This window comes from Archocentrus centrarchus, chromosome 24 (assembly GCF_007364275.1).
Source record: "Archocentrus centrarchus isolate MPI-CPG fArcCen1 chromosome 24, fArcCen1, whole genome shotgun sequence".
Lineage (NCBI taxonomy): Eukaryota > Metazoa > Chordata > Actinopteri > Cichliformes > Cichlidae > Archocentrus > Archocentrus centrarchus.
The window spans coordinates 13,057,292-13,082,937 of NC_044369.1; the positions used below are offsets into that span (position 1 = coordinate 13,057,292).

General features: G+C 39.8%; 1 protein-coding gene across 2 annotated transcripts in view; it reads left to right on the forward strand.

The window, feature by feature from the left end:
* Positions 1-25,646, forward strand: part of LOC115774093 (glutamate receptor ionotropic, kainate 2-like) — a 68,369-nt gene that overhangs the window by 31,729 nt on the left and 10,994 nt on the right. For both annotated transcript variants that reach the window (XM_030721161.1, XM_030721162.1), the window contains exons 7-14: positions 9,389-9,532; positions 10,374-10,481; positions 11,921-12,034; positions 12,157-12,363; positions 14,531-14,754; positions 18,167-18,285; positions 19,267-19,484; positions 22,630-22,855. In XM_030721161.1, the coding sequence (XP_030577021.1) occupies positions 9,389-9,532; positions 10,374-10,481; positions 11,921-12,034; positions 12,157-12,363; positions 14,531-14,754; positions 18,167-18,285; positions 19,267-19,484; positions 22,630-22,855 (1,360 nt within the window). The remainder of the gene's footprint in view (positions 1-9,388; positions 9,533-10,373; positions 10,482-11,920; positions 12,035-12,156; positions 12,364-14,530; positions 14,755-18,166; positions 18,286-19,266; positions 19,485-22,629; positions 22,856-25,646) is intronic.

Here is a 25,646-nt window from a genome sequence, read left to right on the forward strand (position 1 = left end):
TTACAGGGTTAAACAAGGCAAGGTATGAATGGAGGCTGGCAATAAAAGAAGTCTTTGAAGCAAAAAGATCACTTAGACATTAATAAAAGCACTATGTAAGGTCAAAATGGAGGTCTTTGTCAACATTAAAGCATCTGTCAGTGCATGATAAGGGCACCTTAATAATACTACATCAGTAGTAAATCAATATATATATAGACATCAAACAGAGTTCTGCTCGCATTCTCACGATTCCCAGAGGACCCCTCTCTTTTAAACCAAAAACCTCTGCAGTGTAGTCCTTTATCCCCCTTTAAAGTGTACTTAAATCTACAATAAAACCATGAATGTGCTTTCACATAAATCCAGCCACCATCAATGAATCAGTTACCCAGGGGTCCTTGTTGGAAGAAGCGAATCTTACTTCCCTGTGACAAAAACCTCATTTAAAAAAAAAAAAATCAGCAGGGCTGCTGCTCTGTTGCTTCAGCATGTGGAAATGCAATGTGAGAAAGGGATTAAACCTCTAATGCACAAAAGAAAAAGAGGGAAAAAAATAGCAGTGACGGCACTGGCAAAGCCCTCATATATTCAGACTCTGAGCAATACTCACACACGGCTCTGTGAAATACTTAAGAGAGCAACTGGGGAAGGCAGAGGGACGACAAAGGGGATGAAAGGGAGGAAAAGATGGGGTGAAAGGAGGAGGGATTGGGGCAGAGCACAGGCAGTCAGTGGAAAAGTTACGGACAGACAGAGAGAGAGATGGCAGTACACTGAGCTGCAGTCACCCAAGGGTTCCCCCCCCTCCCCAAAATGATGTGAATGCCTGCTCTTCCCTCTCTGCTAGGAAACCCAGAAAACCCATAATATGCCCCATAAATCACATATGTCACATTTCAGTGTTTTTCCACTCTAGTCTTTTTCTTTCAAGAGCAGAACATTTGCACAATTCTCAGTGCAGTGACTTTCATCACCCGTGGTTTCACGGAAGATACCACTGTAAGAAATACAGTGTGGTGCACAAGTTTTTGGCACTAACTTTAGAAAAGATGCTTTCAAATGCTATCAAGATTTTTTTTTGTTTGGTTTTGTTTTACTTCAAAACACTAAATCACTAAATCAGTATTTTAGTGACCACCATTTGACTTTAAAACAGGACCAGCTTTCCTGAGTATGCTTGCTGAGAATTTTCCATTGAACTTGGCATTTAGGTTGTTATGAGCAACTTACGACAGTTCTTTGTGGATTTAGGCTGCATTAGTGTCTTTTTTTTTTTCACTTCATGCAGTCTCACGCTGACTCAAAAATGCTGAAATGTGAGCTCTGTGGGACCCATACCATCTGTTGTGGGATTCCTTGTTATTCTTAGTGCTGAAAATACTTCCATCGACTCTGACTACATGTTTAGTGTTATGATCCATCCATCCATCCATTCATCCATCAATTCATCCATCCATCCATCCATCCATCCATCCATCCATTTTCTTCCACTTATCCTTTTCGGGGTCACAGGGGGGCTGGAGCCTCTCCCAGTTGCCATAGGGTGAGAGGCTGGACAGGTTGCCAGCTTGTCTCAGGGCCAACACAGAGAGACAGACAACCATTCACACTCACATTCACACCTACAGTCAATTTAGAATCACCAGTTCACCTAACCCCACTAACTACATGTCTTTGGACTGTGGGAGGAAGCTGGAGTACCCAGAGAGAACCCATGCAGACACAGGGAGAACATGCAAATCATATTAAATTAATTTCAGAAACTGCTGATCTACTGGGATTTTCCCACACAACTGTTTGTGTTGAGGTTTATGAAAAAAGGTCTAAGAAAGAAAAAAACAAATCCAGTAAGCACCAGTTCACGGGGCAAACATGAAAGCATGAATCCATCTTTTCTTGCTTCAGGCTGCTGCTGGGGTTGGTGGGGGATATTTTCTTGTCACATTTCAGGCCCCTTAGAACATTGAACATTGTTTAAATGCAGCAGCCTACCTGAGTATCATTCCTGACCATGTGCAACACTTTATGATCACAGTGTACCCGTCTTCAGATAACTGCCTCCAGCAGGATAACATGCCATGTCACAAAGCTCAGATCATCTCAATCTGGTTTCCTGAACATGACAGTGAGTTCACTGTACTCAAATGGAATCCCCAGTCACCAGATCTCAATCCAACAGAGCACCTTTGAGATGTGGTGGAACGGGATGGAGATTCACATCATGGATGTGCAGCTGACAAATCTGCAGCAACTGTGTGATGCTATCATGTCAATATGGACCAAAATCTCTGAGGGATTTTTCAAGCACCTTACTGAATCTATTTCACAAAGAATTAAGACACTTCTGAAGGCAAAACGGAGTCCAACCCAGTACAAATTGTACCTGCTAGTGTCCCGTGAGTGTATGTTTGGGCCACTAAGCGTACCGTACATGTTTGTACAAGACTGCGGTTATTATGTTTAGCTGTGTGGCTTTGAGTGAGTATGCTTAGAGCAACCTCCCTTTGTGTCTTGTTTTTGAAAAGAAAAAGAGCTTGCTCCAGTGTTCCAGTCAACAAACGCTGGAAAGTGCTATTGATCTTCTAAGACTCATCGAGTAATTAAGCATCGAGCAATTAAGTATATTTTTCTAAATTGTTATTCTAAGTAATGGAGACAGAGATGCTCAGCCATTGTCAGTGAGCTCATATTTGTGTAAGCAGGTAGCCCACTTTTGTTTTCCACGCTGGTTGGAATTCAGTGAACAATTTTGCACAGACATTTCCCATCAGTGTCCATACTCCACACTCCACACAAGAATTTAATCTCTCCAGATAAAATAAATGCAGTATCTCACAGAGTGAGGCTGTGAGTGAGATTGGCTGCCTTGATTGAAACTTAAATTATAAATCATTATGGTTTTTTTTTTTTTTTTTTTTTTAATAACGGAAAAGAAAACTCAAGAGGAGATGTAGAGATGTAATTGTTAAAAAGTTTAGAAATGCTGCCATTTATCTGACAGCAGAATCTGTGACTCTAATGCTTCCACAGACTGTGCAGTCAAGCAGCACAAATACATACAAAAAAAAAAAAATGAAAGAAATGAATAATTACCTCCTTCTTCTATCAAATCATCAAACCCCATGGGTCCGTGTGTGATCCGAGGGCAGAGTGACTTCAGCTCCAAGAAAACAAAGAGCTTCCCTCTCTCCTGCTGACACTCTGACTCTGATGCTGCCGGCAATGCTGTGGGGATGTGTGTTTGTTGGGGTGCATATTTTTGCATGTTGTGTGTGTGTTCTTGTTGTTGTTGTTGTTGTTGTTGCTCTGTGCCTGGCAGCTGCAGTGCAGTGATGCATGGTAAATAGCAGGTTACTGAAAATCTCATTAGGGCTAATCAGATGTATATGATATGTATGAATAGTGGAGTTTCACTGTCCATAAGCAGCCATCTTACAACACCATCACCAGATAGGGTAGTTCTGAGTGTGTGTGTATATGTGTGTTTTGTTTATAGGAATGCTGGGAAGAGGACAGCTGATAGCTGAGGTGAGAAGAGAAAGAGAGATGTCGTTTTTCATGGTGCTACATTATCAGAGGAATTATGGCATTATGCACAGGTGGAGAGCTGGTGTGAATACTGATGCAGCGAAAATGAATATATTTGTATAAACACACACAGAGACAGACATGCACTCAGCAGCTAGCTCAGTGGAGTTTGCAGTTCAGCTGATTTAAATGAGGAAACTGCATGCAACTACGACAAATGAGGCTTGCCTATAGGAAGCTTGCAAGTTGAGGCTAGTCACTGTCTGAGTGTGAGCTCCTATGTGCGTGTGTGTGCATTCGGTGTCCACACGTCTCGCTAATTCTTGATATATTTACATGTTCCTCACGTATTAAGTTTATGAGAGAGGGATATGCAGACATGAACTCAGACATAAAGGACTGGAAAGGAAGATATACTGCGCAGGGGTAAAATGCAAGTTGTAAATTGAAAGAAAATTGTTTCTGGACTGGTACATTTAGTGACGCTAATGAGCACTGTTTGATTTCAGATGGTTATGTGGGTGTTTGAGTGAGAGAGAGCCAGAGAGCCAGAGAGGGGGGAGAGAAAAGAGAAGGACAAGGAAACAAAGGTTTTGGGCATCTTCTTTGAAACCCTTTTCCTGCTGTATCTGAGTGTCTCAGGGGTTCGAGATTGGTTCCACTTAAAGCACTTAAAGCACCCCACAGGACCTGTGCTTGGCTCTGTAATAAATATCGAGATCACTCTTGGATTGTTTTTAAATTGAATGCAATCTGCCAGAACTATGAGCCATCATTTCATATTTTTTCCTCCTTGATCTTTGCTTCCACTTGATGCCAGCCTCATTTTGCTTCCATCATAAAGGGATTTTCAGGAATTGTTCTGTTCCAGAGTCAGAAAAAGATCTTTGACTTATAAATCATTTGAGCCAGGAAATATTTGATATCAAAAGTTGAGATCAAAAGTTAAAAGATGTGGGAAATATTTCCATGAATGCTTTTAAGCCAGAAGTGAAGAATGGCATACATACACTCAGGGGCCACTTCATTAGGTGCACCTGTTCAACTGCTCATTAGTGCAACCATCTAATTAACCAATCACATGGCAGCAACTCAATGCATTGAGGAATGTAGACATGGTCAAGATGAGGTTCAAACTGAATCGGGGGCAAAGGTGATTTAAGTAACTTTGAACACGGCATGACTGTTGGTGCCAGACGGGCTTAGCTGAGTATTTCAGATCCTGCTGATCTACTGGGATTTTCCTACACAACCATCTCCAGGGTTCACAGAGAAAAAATATCCACTGAGTGGCAGTTCTCAATAATAAAGTGTTAACGGCGCGTCCAAATGGCATGATCAATTTAAGATGATGTTGCAGCAGGGCACTGCTTCGCTGATTCTCTGTTGTGAGTTGAAAGTGCGGACTTCAAACTACGTATCACTTTTTTAAATCGTGTCATAGGTCAAGGGAAACCAGAATTATGATCAATAATCTACACCATTCATTTTCCTGTATATTATCCTCATGTTTGATGCGCGTTTCACGCAGGAAACGCATTTTTGCAAGCAAAACACACACACACACACACACACACACACACACACAAAAAAAAATACAATTAAATTAAAAAAAAAATCACCATATCCTCTTTCCTATTGGTGGAAAAATGCACCAATCAAACAATCAAAAATTTACATAGCATCGAGTGGCACAAATAATTTGTGTGGCATCTTATTGTGACATCTGATTGTTCTGTAAATAGTTGTACAAAGACATGCCCGTTGCCTGCATTTTAATGTAAATTGCTGTATATAACTTTGTTGTTTGCTAGATTTGTGCATAATTTTTGGAAAATTACAACTTAAATTTGTATTTGTATAACTTGTAAAAGTAGTTCGTTAAACGTATTTGTGATTTTTCACAGTAAAAAAAAAACCTTTTTCTACTCGGATTTTCAAAATGAAAACACTATGAAAACTGTATAGTCACACACATGAGTTTGTGCTGAAAAGAATGATACCAAACAAGGAAAGGTAAACAGTTTTTAAGGTGAATTATAAAAGTAAAATCAGAGTAGTCAAAAACAGCCAATTATACCCCAGTTATAACCCAGAGGGTTTTAAGGCAGTTCTGAAGGCAAAGGGAATCCATCTGGTACTAGAGAGATGTGCCTAATAAAGTGACTGGTTATTGTAGTTCAAACAAAGACGCTGATGCCCCTACGTGCAAGCACAGCACCATGCAGAACTGTTTATACTATAAAACATGAAATATCCTTTTCTTACATAAACAATTCATCATGTACCCAAACCTATCTTTCCTGACCATAAATAAACACCTGTCTCTGTTAATGTCCACATAAAAAAACTCAGTTTGACACGGGATGTTTACATACAGCTCATCACAAAGTTGTCTGACATTGCTATTACTAATCTTAGTTTCTTAATCTTTGCTGCAGTTGTGCTTGTTCCATAAGGATCTCACACTAAAATGTCTACCTTGCCACTTTACTGCCACATTTAATTGTAAAGCAGCTATAATAACATTGCAAATAACAATCAAAGAGTGAGTGTAAATTTAGAGGTCAGTGGTAGTAATTATCATCTGAATGTGCAGCTCCGCTGGGCCGTGCAGAGCTTCATAGAGTTTCAGCTCAGTAAAACAGCAAAAAGAGAACAACTGTACTCGTTCTGTTCAGTCTCACGCCCTCATAGCAGCAATGACTGACAGTGTTGCTCTATATCTGCTGGAGGTATAAAATGCAACTGTTTACTAAAGGTTTATGATATCAACTGGAAATGGGGCACAATTTCACAGCTCATTTCAGCTGCCCCGCAAGTCAGCAAAGAGTCTTTTACTGTTTATGCAGGTTTAAAACCTTTCATATTTCAAAGCTCAGAAAATATTTGCCTCAGAGGAAGATACCCTGCTTGTCTCAGTGCATATTTATGTATTTGTGTTTAAGAAACTATCAATATTTTTTTAAAGGAAGTAAACAATTTGGGACAAAAGTATGGGAGAAAGTTATTGTTAGCAGATCTTTATGGGTAGCACTTTCTATTACAGCTTGGTAACAATGTGCATTGGTAGGGTATTAAGGTGGAAAGAAGCTGATAATAGTTGCAATAGTAGGTTTTGACAGCTTAATTACAAAGTACTATTAAGTAATAACCAAATAATATATTTTTTCAACAGTACCTTAAAACCAAATAGTACTAATACAGCAATATTTTGGTAAGACTGTGATAGCCTGCTACTAACAAAATCGTAATATCTGTGTCTCAGTTTTTTTCAAGTAGTCATAACCTTATATAATAACATAATACTGGTTGATGCTTTGACATATTAGGATAATATTACCATACTATAGTGCTGGAATTAATCCTACCTTATGTCCCTAGCATTCATCTTTTGTTTGAAGGTAACAGTTTAAATATTATGTTTAATGCTGTGGCTTGTTACCTGTGTAAAAACTAGGAATCAGGTCTGCAAAATGCAAACCTTCCTGTTGCAATTAATTTCTGTGTTAATGACCTAATAAAGCAAACTTCAAGTAATGTGATGATAACCTTGGTAAAGCTGTAGTAGTTCCTTTATACATTAATCATTGTTTCTGGTCCCTTATTACCCAATTACATAAATGCAAGTGGACTATTACTTGACATTACTTTGTAATTAAGTAGTAATAATTTGCTATTGCCATATTAACTTCTGGTCTCCCCCTTTTTACCCCACTATCACCACATTATTACCAAGTTGTAATAGAAAAGTGCCACCTCTTTATGTTGCAATCTCTTTTGGAAAAACAAACAGTTGAAAATCTGGCATTTCTTGACGGTAAAGGTACAAGTTCATCTGTTAAGGTTTTCTAAAAATAAATCCTCATTCAGCTGTCACACATCAAGGACGTGCTTAAGCACTCCAGTTTCATGTCACATGCAAGCTATGAAAAATAAACTAAAAATAAACTTCCAAGCAGAGCATTTTGATGAATTTTAGCAAACAAGATGTAAGACTGTTATTCCCAGAAGTGTTTTTCACAGAATATATTTGTAGCCAAGACTATTAACTGAAAATACAGTGCACACTGTAGTTTGACCCAGAAGAATAAAGAGTTTGGAGATGGAGGAGTTGAAATGTGATATTGATTGATTTTTAAAAGGGGGGGGGGGGGAATCAAGTTTTTTTTAGAGGAAAGTTAAAAGGTCACTAGCAAAATTGAAATGAAAGGGTATTTAAAAATAAATAGCAGACACGGAGATTTCATTTGAATTTCATAAATTCTGCAATGCCACAGCCAAACTAAAATCAATCAGAAAAAAATAAATATTATCCAAGGAATAAATGTATTCAGAATGTGTTACATACTTTTGAAATTCAATGCAGTGGACTGAGACTGAATGTGAATAATGCTTGTATAACTCTTTTTTTTTTAAATAAATTGGTAAAATAACTTGATTCAGTCCAACAGCAAGTCTTAGTAGAGCAGTAAATGAATGATTGGATGTGAAAAACTTTGCCTTCAGAGCAGAGAAATAGTGTTGCATACTGACTCTGTTTAAAACTCCTCCTCGCTATTCAAGAAATAGACTGGTGCAATGACAGAGTCTTTTCCTACTCAGTATTTGTCATGAACACCACACAGACGTGCACACTGCTGTCACTGTGAGAGCAGATACGGCCCTAGCTGGTCCCTTTCCCAGGGAAGCATCAGGGATGAAAGAGTGTAGAGATGGGTCTCCCATTCTCTGATCTACTGCTGCCTTTGACATCAGCAGTCATCAACTCCAAAAGAACAGGAGAAAGAGGGGGGGAAGAAAAAGTCACTCTACCCTCTACTGCAACCACACATGAACCCCATCAATTCTGTCTTTCATTCCTTTTTTGCTACCAGAAACCTCTTTTTTGCTGTTGGATGTAAGATCCTTTACCTTACCTCTCACCATTTGTAAGGCGTGGTATGAAGTGCACAGAGAGCATGCACTTTCCCCTTCTTCTTGCCCACATGGATAAAGTGGATGCTTCACAGCACCTATAGAGTGAATATAGGGAACCAGCAGCTCGGCAGTCTCCTGCTATGCATCTAGCTGCACTGAAGGCCAGCTCATTTTCTCTGGCAGCCAGCACATTCACAAAGATCCTATAGCTGCAAATACTTTGCCGTCTCAGAGTTACTCTTCTCACTCCCTCGCAGGTTGGTCATCCACAACTTGTCAAATAAGATCACCATAGTGTATTTCAACCTGTGTGGGACCGTGGAAAGTGGATCTGTGATGAGCTGAGTGTGGAGTGTGTGAAACTGTGTGGACTGACGGCATGAAAAAAATTCATGTGTGCCAACTGGAGCAGTGGAGATAAATCACAGCATGTCAGTGTGAGAAATTTCAGCTTCACCGTTTTCTCCCTTTGATGACTTATTATGGGGGTTATATGCATAGCTGTCATAGGTGTTTTTCAGTGCAATCCTTTGCCCTCTGTACTTAGCATGTTACACTGAGTGTGCCAGAGAGAGTCGTTCTGTCTGCACTGGTGCCTGCTTCGCGCTCCCTCTCTCTGGGGAACAGGCACACCCATCAGGAACCATTAGTCTTCACACTGACATGGCGCCCTTCCACTGAGAGACTTTCCCTGGCAGAGCTTTCTGATTGCCTCAGACAGTGGTTGGATATTTTTACTAACAAGCTGAGACACCGTGCCATTTGTGTGGGGCATTTACTGCTGGCTGTACTCCTAATTCGTGTTGTAGTGACTTATGACTAAAGCAAGTCATCTGAGACTTCACACAGTTTCTTATGTTCCTGCACAGGTGAATTAATGGAGAGATGAAAGGTTGTGTGGACAGAAGTATCAAGTGGTCTTATAAAATGTCTAATAGCATTACCTTCCTGTTTGCAGACCGATGCAGCCCTGATGTATGATGCCGTGCATGTGGTGGCGGTGGCAGTGCAGCAGTCGCAGCAGATCACTGTGAGCTCTCTGCAGTGTAATCGCCACAAGCCGTGGCGCTTTGGAGGGCGGTTCATCAACCTTATCAAAGAGGTATAAGGTCACTGCTTTGTCTTCACCTTTGACCTGTGAAATCTACTGAACATATTTTCTTTCTTATTGTGTCATGTGGATTAGTGCAATCACGTTTGCAGGCATTTTATTTGTGCTTCTATGTAATTATGCAGTTAATACATGTCATACAATTTCAGTGTGGCTTTCCTATAAACCATTCTTGATCCAGAAAGCTGTGGTCATTATGACAGCAACCATATGAGCATTTCAAATAAGTTTATTATCTAATCATTTAGTCTAAATAATCATAAAAATGGATTCCACAACATTATCCACAGTAGCTACTTTTTTTTTTTTTTTTTTGCATCACTGTCTTTAAACCACACTTTCTCAGTGCATATCTCCACCCGTGTTTATATCAAAGGCTCTGCATGCCTCCTTAACTCTAGTCAGGGTCAGCCATTTGCTTTGTTCTACAAAGCTCTTTCATTCTCTGGATGGTATCATTGCAGGTAATTTTCAGAATGAGCCATTGTAGTAGCTGGTGCTTCCTCCCCCTCCTGTGTCTGCTATCACTCCCCATGCCCGTCTGTTCCTCCAATGGCTTTGAAGTGAAACTTCAAGCACAATGAACCACATGCATAATGAACTCTTACCTGTCAAACCTGCTTCTGTTCTCGCTGCTTTATTGTTTCTTGTTATGTTGTTGAGATAGACAGTGAGGGGAGAGCCAGATGGAATTCATAATTGGGAAAGAAAAACTTTTATGGTTAGGGGTTGGATTGATATTGCTGAGAAAGATGATGTCTTAAGGTTAATGGAATGGCTGTGCTCAGAGCTGAGGATTTTAGTTCATCATGCTGTATATTTATGTCTTTAGGCACACTGGGATGGTTTGACAGGACGTGTCCTTTTTAACAAGACCAATGGACTGAGAACTGATTTCGACCTAGATGTCATCAGTCTGAAGGAGGAGGGACTGGAAAAGGTGTGTCAGTGATTTGTGTAGCTGATGCTTACAGGAAAAAAAAAGAAGAAAGTAAACCTTCTTTCAATTTTAAGGTTTTATGCATCACATAATAAAAATTATACATAATAAAAAAAATTACTTAGTCCTTACCAGGTCTTAAAATTATTTAAATATAACCTTAGATGAACTACAAAACATGAAATATTACACTGCGCTATCATTCATTTAACAAAAATTAAGCCAAAATGCAGCAGTAGTGCATGTAAAACTAAGTACACCATTACTGCTTCCTGAAGAACTAAGAGTGTAAGTAGCAGCCAAGTGCTGATAATCAAATGCACTTGATTAACTGATCATCAGCAAGTGTGAGCACCTCTATAAAAGCAGAGGTTTTGGCAGTTTGCTGGTCTGGAGCATTCAGGTGTGCATTAACACAATGCCAAGAAGGAAAGACATTAGCAATAATCTTAAAGAAGCAATTGGTGCGGCTCATCAATCTGGGAAGGGTTATTAGACCATTTCCAAACAATTTGAAACCCATCACTCTAGAATGAGAAAGATAATTCACCACTGGAAAACATTCAAGACAGCTGCAATCTTCCCCGGAGTGGACATCCCAACAAATTCACACCGACGACAAAACATGCAATGCAAAAAAAAAAAAACAAAAAAAACAAAAACAAAAGACTATTAGGCTACAGTTAGCATATTAAATGTTAAAGTTCATGACAGTACAATTAGAGAAAGACTGAAAAAGTATGGCTTGTTTGAAAGGACTGCCAGGAGAAAGCCTCTTCTCTCTAAAAAGAACATGGCAGCACAGCTTAGGTTTGCAAAGTTGCATCTGACGAGACATCTGGAGTAACATCCTTTGGACAGTGGAGATGCTTGGCCATAATGCACAGCTCCACAATTGGTGAAAACCAAGCACAGCATATCAGCACAAACACCTCATACCAACTGTCAAGTGCAGCAGTGGAAGGGTGATGATTTGGGCTTGTTTTGCAACCACAGGACATGGGCACCTTGTAATCATTGAGTCGACCATGAACTCCTTTGTATACCAAAGTATTCTAGAGGCAAATGTGAGACCATCTGCCTGACAGCTAAAGCTTGGCTGAAACTGGGTCATACAACAGAACAGTGTTGCATGACCTGCGTGTAATGATCCCAACCACAGCAGCAAATCTACAGCAGCATGGCTGAAAAAGAAGAGAATCAAGATGTTGCAATGGTTCAATCATAGGCTTTTTTTTCTTTTTCTTTTTTGTTTGTTTGTTTGTTTTATTATGTCCTGCTATGTAAACTCTTAGAATTGAAAGAGGGTATACTTTTTTTTTTTTACTATGACTACGAGTTAAAATGCAAAATGCAAGTGGAGATGATTTCAAGTGTTTCATTTCCCATCTGTAGACAAGACAAGGGGATATAAACGTGACACTGAATTGTTTCAACAGATTGGAACATGGGATCCTCCCAGCGGTTTAAATATGACAGAGACTCACAAAAGCAAGACGTCCAACATCACTGACTCTCTGGCTAACAAATCCCTGCGTGTATCCACCATACTGGTAGACACGGCCGAATGAAAATGCAAACAGCACACACTCACAGTCAACAACTACACCTGAAAAATATATAATACAAAGCACGGACTTCTGCACTTCTACAGCAGTTTGTTTTCCCTGTACAGGAGGAGCCATATGTGATGTTTAAGAAGTCAGACAAGCCTCTGTACGGGAACGACCGCTTTGAGGGCTACTGTATCGACCTGCTGCGGGAACTCTCCTCCATCCTGGGCTTCCGCTACGAGGTCCGATTAGTAGAAGATGGGAAGTATGGTGCACTGGATGAGAGCACAGGCCAGTGGAACGGCATGGTGCGGGAGCTCATGGACCACGTGAGTCATCACTCACCAGAGATAAGAAAACATTCAGTGATCAGAATGTGCATCTGAAAGAAGGCAAAAAAAAACTCAACATTTTCTGCTTTTTATTAATCATATTTTATAATGGTCCACTAATTTTTCCTCATGTATTTTAATACAGCTACTCTTCATCGCAAGCTGATTCAAAACAATAAGAAGCGAATCTCTAAACGCTCAAATGGGACCTGTTTAAAAAAAAGTCTTCTCATTATTAAGTCATTTGTGCCTTCATTTGCCAGTACAGTGGGAATATTTTGTTTCTAAAAGCTAAAATTTATTTTTCCACTTAGGCACAGCAGTCTGCCATATTCCTTCTCGTTTGAATTAATGAACCTCTGAAATTCCTCAATACTGATTTGAATTGGAAACAGGCTGAAATAGTGTTACTGAACAAGCACGTGTTTCTAATACGAGATTACAGTGTTTAAAAAAAAAGGACCTTTTACTGTGTTGAGCTTCTTTATGCAGTTTAAACAGTGGCATCTTAAACTTTGAGAGAGCAAATTATGTAGTCTTCTGCTTTCAAAGAAAAAAAATTGAACTCATGGGTTTTGCTGTTGCTGCAGCCTCAAGGTTGATTTATACATCTACATCAAATCTACAGCATACTGTAGCCTGAAATGCTTCTCCCCAGAAATGCAACTACGTGTTGCGTGGACACAGAGCTCGACAACCATGATTGGTCTGCTTAGTGGAAAGACAGGATATTGATCAGATAAAGCCTCTGTGAAACAAAATGTAATAGGCTGTAAAAGCAAGTAACCTGCCAATGTAGCTATCTTCCATTTTCTCATTTTCGCAACTCTGCCAATCCTTGTATAGACTCAGTTCATATGTCTTCTTTCCTTCCTGCCTTTCAGTGAAAGTCAATCAGTATTTATTAGCCTTAGCGTATTTAGCTCAGTTTAAGCACACAAAGTAACTCAGCAAAGTAAGAAGAAATGTTAGAGAAGCTGAGACACGCCAGTATATAAGTATGCTTCCAACACCGTCAGCTGTTTGTGTAGGCTAGACTGTGGGAGTATAAATACAGTTTCACTTGGTCTGGTATGGACAGTAGCCATATTCACAAGTTAACAGCTAGCGTGTGATGAATAAACTTCTGCGGGCAGTGGCCAATGTTTCTGGGCTTCCACTGCAGCCAGCAAGAATTGGGATATGGGATGACTCATACCCAAGGAATGATTTCCTGTTATGTGCATTTCAGTGTATTTTAAAAAGCTAACAATAAACAGAATCATCATCAGCCAGCAATTTTAAGATTGCATTCCAGGCAACCCGTTCTTCTTTTGTTTGCCTTCATGCAGCCAAAGCCTGCTCAGTCGTGATTGGTCAGTACTGGTCGGACTACAAATGAACTACAAATGGAAACCAGAAATTTTCCAGTGCCAAAAATTGTGTCTCTTGCAAATAAAATTAAATATTTCATGCAAATATATCTATATATTTATAGAGAAGCAATTTAGCAGTTACAAGTGCATAACACTGGAATTTAATTAACTTGGTGAATTTTTCATGCTTTGTTACAGTTTATTTATTATTTATTGTGATAGTTTATATTATTTATTAGATCTCTGCTGCTACACTGTGCATTAGCATAGAACACTATTCTGTAATTATGAAGCTTGATGCTGCTTGGGAAACTTTATGGCAAAAAGCCCTAGAAGCATAGAAAATGAAATTCTGTATATATATATATATATATATATATATATATATATATATATATATATATATATATATATATACATATATATATATATATCAAGTTACTTCTTGGAGGAATTATGCAGAAATACTTCAGAGTGAGTGCTGTGCAGAAGACTAATATATTCTGAGGCAACTTGAGGTTGATTTGTCACAGATTAATGTAATCCTGAGATTGTTGCCCTTTATAAAAAGGATCAGACATATAACCTGTAATTTCCAGACAAACTCAGCCTCCCACCTAATAATCTAGTTGAAGTAATGATCCTTGGAATTTTTTCCCCTTATGTCATGTCTCTGCCTGCTGTACATATTGAGCAGAGCGGCTGCTGACAGGAATCAGATGTTAATTGAATTGGCTGTTTTTTATTGGCGGACAAACACCCCACCCCACCCACCCCCACTTGATGTCGCCGCTGTTTTCTCCTTGCAGAAAGCAGACCTTGCAGTTGCTCCTCTGGCCATCACTTACGTCAGAGAGAAGGTCATCGACTTCTCCAAGCCCTTCATGACGTTGGGGATAAGTATCCTGTACCGCAAGCCCAATGGCACCAATCCTGGGGTCTTCTCCTTCCTCAACCCTCTCTCGCCTGATATCTGGATGTATATTCTGCTGGCTTGCTTGGGTGTCAGTTGTGTGCTGTTTGTCATAGCCAGGTAACATGTCAACCCCCCCTTTTGTTTCCTTTGCTTGACTCTCCCCTTCCTGCTTGCCTCCTTTGACTAACATGCAGCAGTTGATGACTTTGGTGATATGAAGATGTGCGTGAATAAAACAAACAAAAGGATATCAAATCTGCAAAAATCATGTAACATTAAAGGACCATAGCAGCATTTTTTCCATCTTGTTTTAAGCTTTATTACCAAGATTTAGCAGCTTTGTTAACAACAATAAAATGTAACTAAATTAAGTTGCAATTTTGCCACAATATCACTGCAGTTATAGATGCAAAACATAGAAAAAACCTTACTATGGTCTTTTAAATTAGAGAGCAATATTTCAGGTATATTTGCACAAGCATCAGCAACTGTAAAAACCAGCAAACTAGAATTAATTGTAAGAAATGTACAAAGACACCACTGATACTGTACAAGTACAATTCTTACAATATTTTGAACAACCTCTCCCCAGAAAACCCCCAGATGCATGACCAATATAGTATGATGTGTGTGTTAACCCCTGGGCTTCTCTTCTTCTTTGATCCTGAGAGGTTTTGGTTTAACACACATTTCATCAAATGTTACTGGCAAAATGATCATATGAGAGGAAAGCAGCAACTGTCACCTAAGTTAGTTCAGAATATGCAAATTAAGCCCTCAGTCATTTGTTATGTTTGTTCAGGGTAAGTAATAAGCATGCAGTTTTATTGATACTCTTCTGGTTGCGATAGAAATGGTCATGGTACTCGATACTTCTAATTGTACTTCTATTAAATTATAACGCTGTAATCTGCATTATGCCATTTTTTGCACACTAGCAATACTGAGTGCTTTCCATCACTCTGTGTGACAGAAATATTCTGCAAAGTTTAAATCTTAAGCCCAGTATTCTCCACGGCTTGCTGATCTGGTTCCCTCATAATTGTAGTATTGATTGCACGGCCATAGGATGATTGGCCAATCCTCCAAATGCAGAGTATATTATTTTCCTTCTCAAATATAGTAAGACTAGTGAGCTTATGAAGTCCCAGTTTTGCACAATAAAGCACTAAACATCACGTCCCTGAACTGCTTCCCACACGTTAACACATTTTTTTTTCCCTAAATAAGCTATCGAGCTCCAGAGAAATACATTTCACTCAGTGCATCCTCCCAGCTCTGTGGTTGAATTGATTTCTCCCTTTATTAACAAAACAAATGGTATTATTTCACAAAGCCTTTTCCAGGGTAGAAAATGTCCACTTGCAAACAAGAATAGATTATATAAATTGCATTAGAACATGTTTACATGAATTACAGGCTGTTACAATTTTATATTCCAAGTTCCAGATGTCTGTGATTTTAAGACACCAAACATAACCCCTCCGCTTGGCCTGAGAAAAGAAAGGCAACAGATCTATAAAGCCAGGCAGAGTAATTGAATTGAACAGACAGCTAATGGAGGGTGCGTGTTTTGTGTTATTGTGGCCGGGGACAAGCGAAGGGAAAGAGGGACAGGAGTGGAGAACGAAGAGAAAAAGGGGGGGGGAGTCTTTTTAGAATTCCGTGTGCAATTCGACATGTCCCTTGTGCTCGATGTGAGGAGGTGACCTTACGTCCTCATGTTCCACATCCTCTTCTTCCTGCTGATCGGTGTGCAGAACACGGCCTGCAGGAATACAGGCCAGCTGCAGACAAAGGTCATACAGAGGAGCCATCAAACCTGGTACATACATAATACACACTGGGAGAAACAAACACATTGCAATCAAATGTGCATTGTGTGAGATTATATCCACCCGCAACCTACATACATCTGTTGTCTTCCACAGTTGACTGCAGGCTACACATTATCTGTAATGTCTGTGTACAAAAACATAAATAAATAATCAGAACACATGTTTGACTTTGAGATGCATTTGGTGCAGCCAATGCAAATACCCAGTTGCCACCACATGAAAAACTCACCCACACAGCTGTAAAGGCATATTCATAAACATTTATGCACCGCAGGCTTGTACATGCACATGTACAAAAACATACAAGTGCACTGACTGCTTTCTGAACAGTTCTGCAAGATCATTGTGCCATTTCAGTTGCCTGTGATACCAAGGAGACAGAGCTTGTTGACATCCCAATAAATCAGGCATCCTGATGGTGTTGACATGAAGAATTATAGTGTGCCATCACAACCATGTCCACACAGATGATTTTTATGAACAGAAAATAGCTGTAAAGGAAGAGCATTATGACACAAATATTGTCATGTTCCCAATACTTGTAAAATAAGAATGATAATTAGCCTGCTGCAATAACAAATAAACTCCAAATGGCACACACTTATATACAGACGGATAACATATTGCAGGAAAACCTAAGTCTTTGGCCCCTACAATGTGATATTTTGCTGGCACAATTTGGGTCCACTTGTCCCCTGAGAGGGCATGGTCATTTTAAATCAGTACAAATCTGACATATATACGATATATGCTATAGAAACATGTTTATACCCCTTGCGTGTTGAAGAGGCACAGCTGAGAAATAGCATCACGTGATCACACAATCTAAAACCTTAAGACTCTGCCTAGAGGCTTATTAGCATGCAGTATATTGGGGTAAGGCTTCTCAACACCATTACCTGTCAGGCCCCTCAACTCTGCATAAGCAATGTTCTCTCTATCAGCCACTTCAGCACAAACTCAATCAGTTCCTGATGCTTAACACTAACCCAATCACCTTGTGCTAATGCCATGCCACTTTTGCTTAGGATAATAAATGAGAAATGTCCACAAGTGACCCGAAGACACTGACAATCAGCCAAGGCGGGCAGCATGTTCAGCAGAAGGCGGTTCGTGGGGGAAGCAAAACAATTTGGGAAAAAAAAATTAAGCGTGGATTGCTGGGAACAGAAATTGTATAGAAGGATGTGAGGGGAATGTGATGTGTGAGGGGATTGTGAGAAAAGAGGAAAAGGGGAAGAACAGAGATTGCTGTTGGGGAAACCAGAAGAAAAAAAGGAGAGCACAAGTCCCACGTTGGGGGTGTTAAAATAAAATGGTATCCGCAGAGTAACGATGATTGTAGCTGCTGGGGGAAACACTTAAAGGCTCCTGACTAAGTGAATTGAAATTAGCTCCAAAGATCATTACACACGGGGACATTATCACCAGTGACAGCGTTATTCCAGTCTATTGATCCATTTGTACAATAAACTGATGCTACTTGAATATGCCAATAAGTCTCAGCAAAAGCTAGAATGATTTGCTTTCGTCTCTGCAGAAGCTCTGATCTGCAAAACAGGTTTTCTATACGTTCACACTCTCATTGTGCTTTGAGATTTATGTATTATCAGTCATTTAATCTGCACCGTGGAAAACATTTTTTTTTGTCCTTTGTGCTGACATGTGTCTTTCTGCTCTTTCCTTTATAGGTTTAGTCCCTATGAGTGGTACAACCCGCATCCATGCAACCCAGACTCAGATGTAGTGGAAAACAATTTTACGCTGCTCAATAGTTTCTGGTTTGGAGTTGGGGCTCTCATGCAGCAAGGTAGTTGCCTCAGCCTGTGGCTACAGTTGCTTTGTGGAGCTGGAGCTCTCTACATCCCACTGTCCCTAAGGGCTGGATTTTTTTTAACTAAGCCAGAGGCAATAGAGCGAGACCTCTAAAGGTCCACACAGAATTTAAAATAAATGTGCATATCTTTTTAAAGAAATGTAACAGACTTAGACTCATGGGAACACAGGCTAAACCCGAATATGTGCAATAGAAAACATATTTATAAAAACAAATGCTTTACAGCCCTTAGTTCACTTGAGGACAATTAAGTTTAAGAGATTCTGTTTTAGATAAATATCATTATGTAAAATATATCTAATGAATGTGTCTGCCAACAGACTCATTTGTGAGCTACTTTTTGAGTAACTGAAAAATAATTAAAAATGCCATTTGCAGAAAAATATACAGTCTATGTAAATATGCTGTTATTACTGTAACAATGCTACTAATGCCCAAGGTCCTCTTCTATTGCCCCCGGCCTATCAGCACCTAGAGCTCAGTGGGATGTAGAGTCAGGATGTGAGGTTACCTTGGGTGCATGACTCTCCGGCCTAACCAGCCTGTTACCTCTCCACACAGTACTGACTCATTGATGTTGATGTGTTTAATTTGATATATCAGATTTATGCAAACACCTTGTTCTCTTTGAATAGCACTTTCCTGTAACTCTTGCATTTTTTAAAGCACTCCCTTGTGACTGAGACAAGATAATTTCACTTATTTGAGATCCAGCAATCTGCTTGTTTTGAGAGCTCTCTTGAGTGATTTAATCTTGATGCGAGTGGCACATCTGCTTGCGCTGAGAACTTGATGAGTTCTCAAAACAAGTCTGTTTCTGAAGGTGCTAGCCTTGTCTTCTTTTTAACATGTTAAAAATAAACGTAATGAGAAGATTAGAATGATAATGAGGACTTGTTGAGATCAATGCATTTTGCTGTTTAACTTTCACTCCTGCCACCTCCCTCATCCCAGGGTCAGAGCTCATGCCCAAGGCCCTGTCGACTCGAATAGTTGGAGGCATCTGGTGGTTCTTCACCCTCATCATCATTTCCTCCTATACAGCCAACTTGGCTGCCTTTCTCACTGTGGAGAGGATGGAATCGCCTATAGATTCAGCTGATGACCTAGCCAAACAAACTAAAATCCCATATGGGGTAGTGGAAGACGGCGCCACAATGACATTCTTCAAGGTAGCTGGATTTACCACAATGTTTGTAAAGTGACTCTATGAATAATCTTATTTTCTCATGCATCAAAGTTATAATCCTTTTCAAATTTCTCTCTTGGTTGATTTTTGAACACCTGTGCATACTGTGCAAAGACCAAATACTAACAGCTAATTTGTGAGAAATAAAGCAGAAGAGCAGCTGATGTTAAAAGTGCAGCCAAATTATAAAATAATAATAATAATCCAATGAAAATTGCATGTGCAATCATCATGCACTGCATGAGTAGCAACACCAGGGTACAGCAGAGTTTATTACCTTCCTGAGCAGTTAAAGTAATACCACATTTATAACCGATTTGCTGTCAGAAATGCAGGAAACATACACTATATGGACAACAATATTGGGACACATCTCTTAATGTTTGAATTCAGGTGTTTTCAGTCCCACAGGTGTATAAAATCAAGCACCCAGCCATGCAGTCTGCCGTTACAAACATTTGTGAAAGAGTAGGCCATTCCAAAGAGCTCACTGAATTCAAGCATGCTACTGTAGTAGGATGCCACAAGTCTTTTCATGAAATTTCTTCCTCTCATAAATATTCAACATTCAACTGTAAGTGGTATTATTGCAAAGTGGAAGCATTTTGGAACCACAGCAACTCAGCCACAAAGTGTCCAACCACATAAAGTTACAGAGCGGGGTCGCCGAGTGCTGAGGTGCATAGTGTGTAAAAGTCACCAACGCTTTGCTGACTCAATAACGGCAGAGCTCCAAACCTCCTCTGGCAATAACATCAGCACAAAAAATGTGCACCAGGAGCTTGTTGGCATGGTTTTCCATGGCGTGGGTGGCCTAGTATATGTGTCCATATCGTGTCTTTTTTTAAATTTATAATTGCAGTAATCATCAAAAATACAGTCCATTTCTTCTGTTGTGACTGTTTCACAATAAAAGCCACACAATGATTCCCTTGTTGAAAGCTTTTGAACCAGGAGCATTACGAAGTGTCTGGTAATAATAAATTAAACATAAACCAGATTATATGAATTGCCTCCAGTGAATCATTTATGCAAAGGTAGGCAATTTGAATTTAGCACGAGGAGCCTGAAAGGTACTTATATAATGGGAGAATTAAAAATACAAGCTATAAATAGCATAAAAAAACTTAGTCATGATTTATGGCTCATGAGAATCTCCAGGATTAAAACTTTAATTTCCTTTCATTATAGAAATACAGTGCAAAAAAATTGAAGGAACACTTTTTAATCAGAGACTATTAAATTTCTGGGATATTGATCTGGTCAGTTAAGTAGCAGAAGGGGTTGTTAATCAGTTTCAGCTGCTTTGGTGTTAATGAAATTAACAGGTCCACTAGAGGGTCAACAATGAGACAATCCTCAAAACAGGAATGGTTTTACAGGTGGAGGCCACTGACATTTTTCCCCTCCTTATCTTTTCTGACCATTTTTTCAGTAGTTTTGCATTTGGCTAGGGTCATTGTCACTCCTGGTAGCATGAGGCAATACCTGGACCCTACAGAGGTTGCACAGATAGTCCAACTCCTCAATCAATATGTACCATTGCCAGAAGGTAGACCGTGTCTCCCAGCACAGTCTCAAGAGCATGGACAAGATTCCAGGAGACAGGCAGTTACTCTAGGAGAGCTGGACGGGGCAGTAGAAGGTCCTTATGCAGGATCGTTTCTCTTCCTTTGTGCAAGGAGGAACAGAATGAGCACTACCAGAGCCCTACAAAATTACCTGCAGCAGGCCACTGGTGTGAATGTCTCTGACCAAACAATCCTGAGGGCTTCACGTCCTCTAGTGGGCCCTGTGCTCACTGCCCAGCACTATGGAGCCTGACTGGCATTTGCCACAGAATACCAGAATTAGCAGGCCCACCACTGGTGCCCTGTGCTTTTCACAAATGAGAGCTGGTTCACCCTGAGCACATGTGACAGATGTGAAAAGGTCTGAAGAAGTTGTGAAGAATGTTGTGCTGCTTGTAACATTGTTCAGCACAACTGGTTTGGTGGTGGGTCAGTGATGGTCTGGGGAAGCATATCCATGGAGGGACACGTGAGTCTCTACAGGCTAGGCAACAACACCCTGGCCGCCATTAGGTATCTGATTGAAATCCTTGGCCCCTTCACTGGTCCTGGGTTCCTCCTGGTGCACAACAATACACAGCCTCATGTGGTGAGAGTATACTGGCAGTTCCTGCAGGATATGGGAATTGATACCACTGACTGGCCTCAAACTGCAACTCAGACTGCCCAGGAGCTCAGTGATGCCATAGTCCAGATCTGGGAGGAGATCCCCCAGGACACTGTCCATTGTCTCATTAGGAGCATGCCCTGACATTGTCAGGCATGCCTAGAAGCATATGAGGGCTATTGAGAACCATTTTGAGTTGCTGCAATGAAATTTCAGCAAAATGGACTAGCCTGATGCATAATTTCTTTTTTCACTTTTCAGGGTATCTTTGAATTCAGCCCTCTGTAGGTTGATAATTTTCATTTCCATCAAATGATGTGGAATCCTTTCATTCCTAACACATTACCCAGTCCATATCAGTATACATATCCAGCATGATTTTTTTCCCCATTGAGATCTGATGTGTTTTCAAAGTGTTCCTTTAATTTTTTGAGCATTTTTTTTTTTTTGGAAGACATTAAAGTGGAACTTATTATCTGTCTCTACATACACTGGTGGATACTCATAGTAACATGACCAAAATTATAAACAAAGCACCAAAAAGCTCAGGCTTCATGTTTTGCAACAGACAAGTTTTTCTACTCTTGGATATGCATGATGTCTGGGAGATGAGACACCTTAATATGCTTAATATGGACAAAACCCAGCTTTGAGCATAGCGGTTTCATCCGCTTGCTGTTTTAATTTTCTGTTTGTGAGGGGCAGCCAGTCAAAACATTAAACAGAAGGCTGTAAAGGGGAGGAACTTAGCAGCTCCACAAAGGCCCCGTAGAAGATAAATAGGGTTTATTTTTGAACTGAGTCCTGCAAAGCTATTATAGTCTAGGAACAAAAATATGCAGCTGGAAATGAACATAATAGGTCCCAAACACACTGCAAATGATGATATCATATTTTCTCCTAATACTTCTTGCAGTCTCATTCAGATCTTACTCTCTGGTTATTTGCAGAAGACAAAAATCTCTACCTATGACAAGATGTGGGAATTTATGAACAGCAGGAGGCAATCTGTGATGGTTAAGAATGTGGAGGAGGGCATCCAACGTGTCTTAACCTCAGATTATGCCTTCCTCATGGAGTCCACCACTATTGAGTTTGTCACCCAGCGCAACTGCAACCTCACACAGATTGGAGGCCTTATAGATTCCAGAGCCTACGGCGTGGGAACACCTATGGGTAAATGACCTCTGCATGCCTCTGTGTTGCCTACTTATAAGTCATTTGGATTAAGTTGGAGAGATACTGCAGATACTGTGTGACACATAAAGGTGTGCTGTGTGAATGATGGAACACTTTGAGAAGGGAAAGATTGATCTTTATCAGTGAGGTCACTGGTATAATGGTTAGACACAGTGAGGTGTAAAAGGTTTAGCTTAATGAAAAGTGAATGGCGGAGAAGGTTGAGTTTATGGATAAGGTTAAAATGAACCTATGACTCATTGCTTCAGCAAGTTTTTTTTTTTCTGTCCATAATGATCTTCTCACAAGATTGCTTCAGAGACAACAATCATGGCTCAAATGCTGCACAAAATATTTTTAATGGTGTGTTTTCATTTTATTTTAGGTTCACATAAGGCAACACTGTGAGTTTCAGTTCAGTGCAATTGCCTTTGACTTACTTGACACCAGCATTAATTTCAGCACTAAACCACAACTAAAAAGCACTTCAGAGAGTATAAAACAAACACTAGAAGCTTGTTTTCAGAAGCCTGTTTGACCTAACTCCTGTCAGAAAATTTGTATTCTGACTACCATTATCCTGGGATGAGGCAGATGAGCTAAAACTATCATAAAAACAAGTACAATGATAAAAGGTTTGGTGCATTAAAAACAGTGTTTGTCAGGGTTAATCAATGCGCAGCTCACAGCTCTAGCATTCCCAAGGACCCTGGCTGAAAGCTGTTGATGGTTCCCATTCAAGTGTCACAGAGGTTAGAGTAGTCCTGACGAGGCCACAGAGAACACTGATACCAGCTGTAATGGTCACATCTATCATGAGTGATATGAAGGCCATCAAAACATGGAGGATTAATTCTGGCCATCCGCATCTGGACCTGGCTACCGCTGATGAGTATGGGGCGGTTATGAATCTGCAGGGATGTCGTGATTGCCGTGGCTATAACAAAGCTGAGGGGCTGCTGTGAAATATAAGCCCACTGTGGCTCCATAAGTGCAGAAGTACTTAGACTGATGTCCTTGAAATAGGCACATAGAGGCTAGAACATGGATCACTTCTTTTTTCATTCACACAGTGATATAGTTCATGATATATATGAAAAATCTCCATCAGATCACTTTAATTCAATGCAATTATGGGTTCTGCATTTATGTAACAATAAATATCCACTTTGAACAATATTACTTCCCACTTAATTATTTCTGTTTAATCCTTATATCATTTACTCAGTATTAAAGAAATAAAGCCGATTACAACCTGCAAAAAGATCTTGAGATAGGGATCTTGATTACTTTATTAGTTCTGTAGTCATTTTGGCAGAATTTGATTTATTTTTTTTATTTTTTTTGGGGGGGGGGGGGGGGTTGATGGTGGCTCTCTCCTTTTGTCTCTTTTCCGAACCATGTAAAAGCTGCAGCCTTCACGTTAGTGATTAACTCATACCTTTTGGCCTCCTGAACAATGGTTAGCAGCTCAATCCCTGTAGGGTTTTTACAGCAATAAAGCAGAGCAAGACATAATAACATTTTAACCTTTTAGTGCTTGATGGTTTCCCAAATCGTAAATGCTTCATCCACTGCTATCGACTTAAACTGTGATCGCATTAATACTTGAGGCCAGACAGTGTAGGAGTGATGGATGATCTCTGGTGTTGAACATCTGTCAGGTAGTTGTGTATGCACAGTGTGTCAAGCACAGCGCTTTTCCATTCGCCCAGGCCCCGCTCTCGATATCCTCCTCTCTAAGGACCCATCCTATTAGCATTTATCCAAGGCCTGTTTTGTTAAGCCATCATTAATCATTTGAAATATGAGAGGAGCCAGAATCAGGGGACCCAGATACTAGAGAGATCTCTGATTTTCAAATGTAGCAGGCATATGTTTCACACATGCATAGGCAGGAGTTTTGCATATCTAGTGCTTGGAATGCATGAAATATACCATATGTTATAAGTCTGCTCTAGTTTATCATATCAGTGTATTCATAAGCTCAGCTTGGGATGAAAAAAACAAGGTTATAAACTAAGAGAAAAAAACAGATATGCTGCTCAAAAATCAGTGGCATTGTGTAATTTTCAGTTTTCTAGTAATGTCTCTTTTGTTAGTCTAAACACAGAGATTTGGAGATGAAAGGATGATGGATGGCATTAGATTAATGATAGATGAGACAGAGGAAGAATAAACAAAAGGGGCTGACAGGCAAAACTGTATGAGATCAACAAACAACATGATGGCACTTGCTACCTGGAGCCTGACACAGTTCATTTCCTTTGGAATTTTTGCACAAAATATGCTCTTCTTTTTAAAATCCATTAAAATCCAAATCCATATATATATATATATATATATATATATATATATATATATATATATATATATATATATATATATATATATATATATATATATATTAGGGGTGGGCCTTTAACGCGTTAATTTCGATTAATTAATTATGGGGAAATTAACGCGTTAAAAATTTTAACGCATTTTAATCGCACTTTGCACCGTGGAACGTTTCTCAGTGCGCGAGTTCCCGGCATACAGATTATATCGACGCACAATGTCCAAATTAGGGGCCGCATCCTGCGAAGGACGCGGCCCACGTCTTTCGCAGCCCCCGAACACCACAAAGGCCGGAAGTGAGCAGCTCGCCTTCATATCAGCGTCACCTGCCCTCACCTCTACGTAGCTCATAGCAACCGTGAGTGTGAAGCACAGCTGTGTAAAAGCAGCTGTTAAACGGAGAACGAACTTTTTCTCCTTTTTGTGGTTTAATTTTAAGTCTTTAATT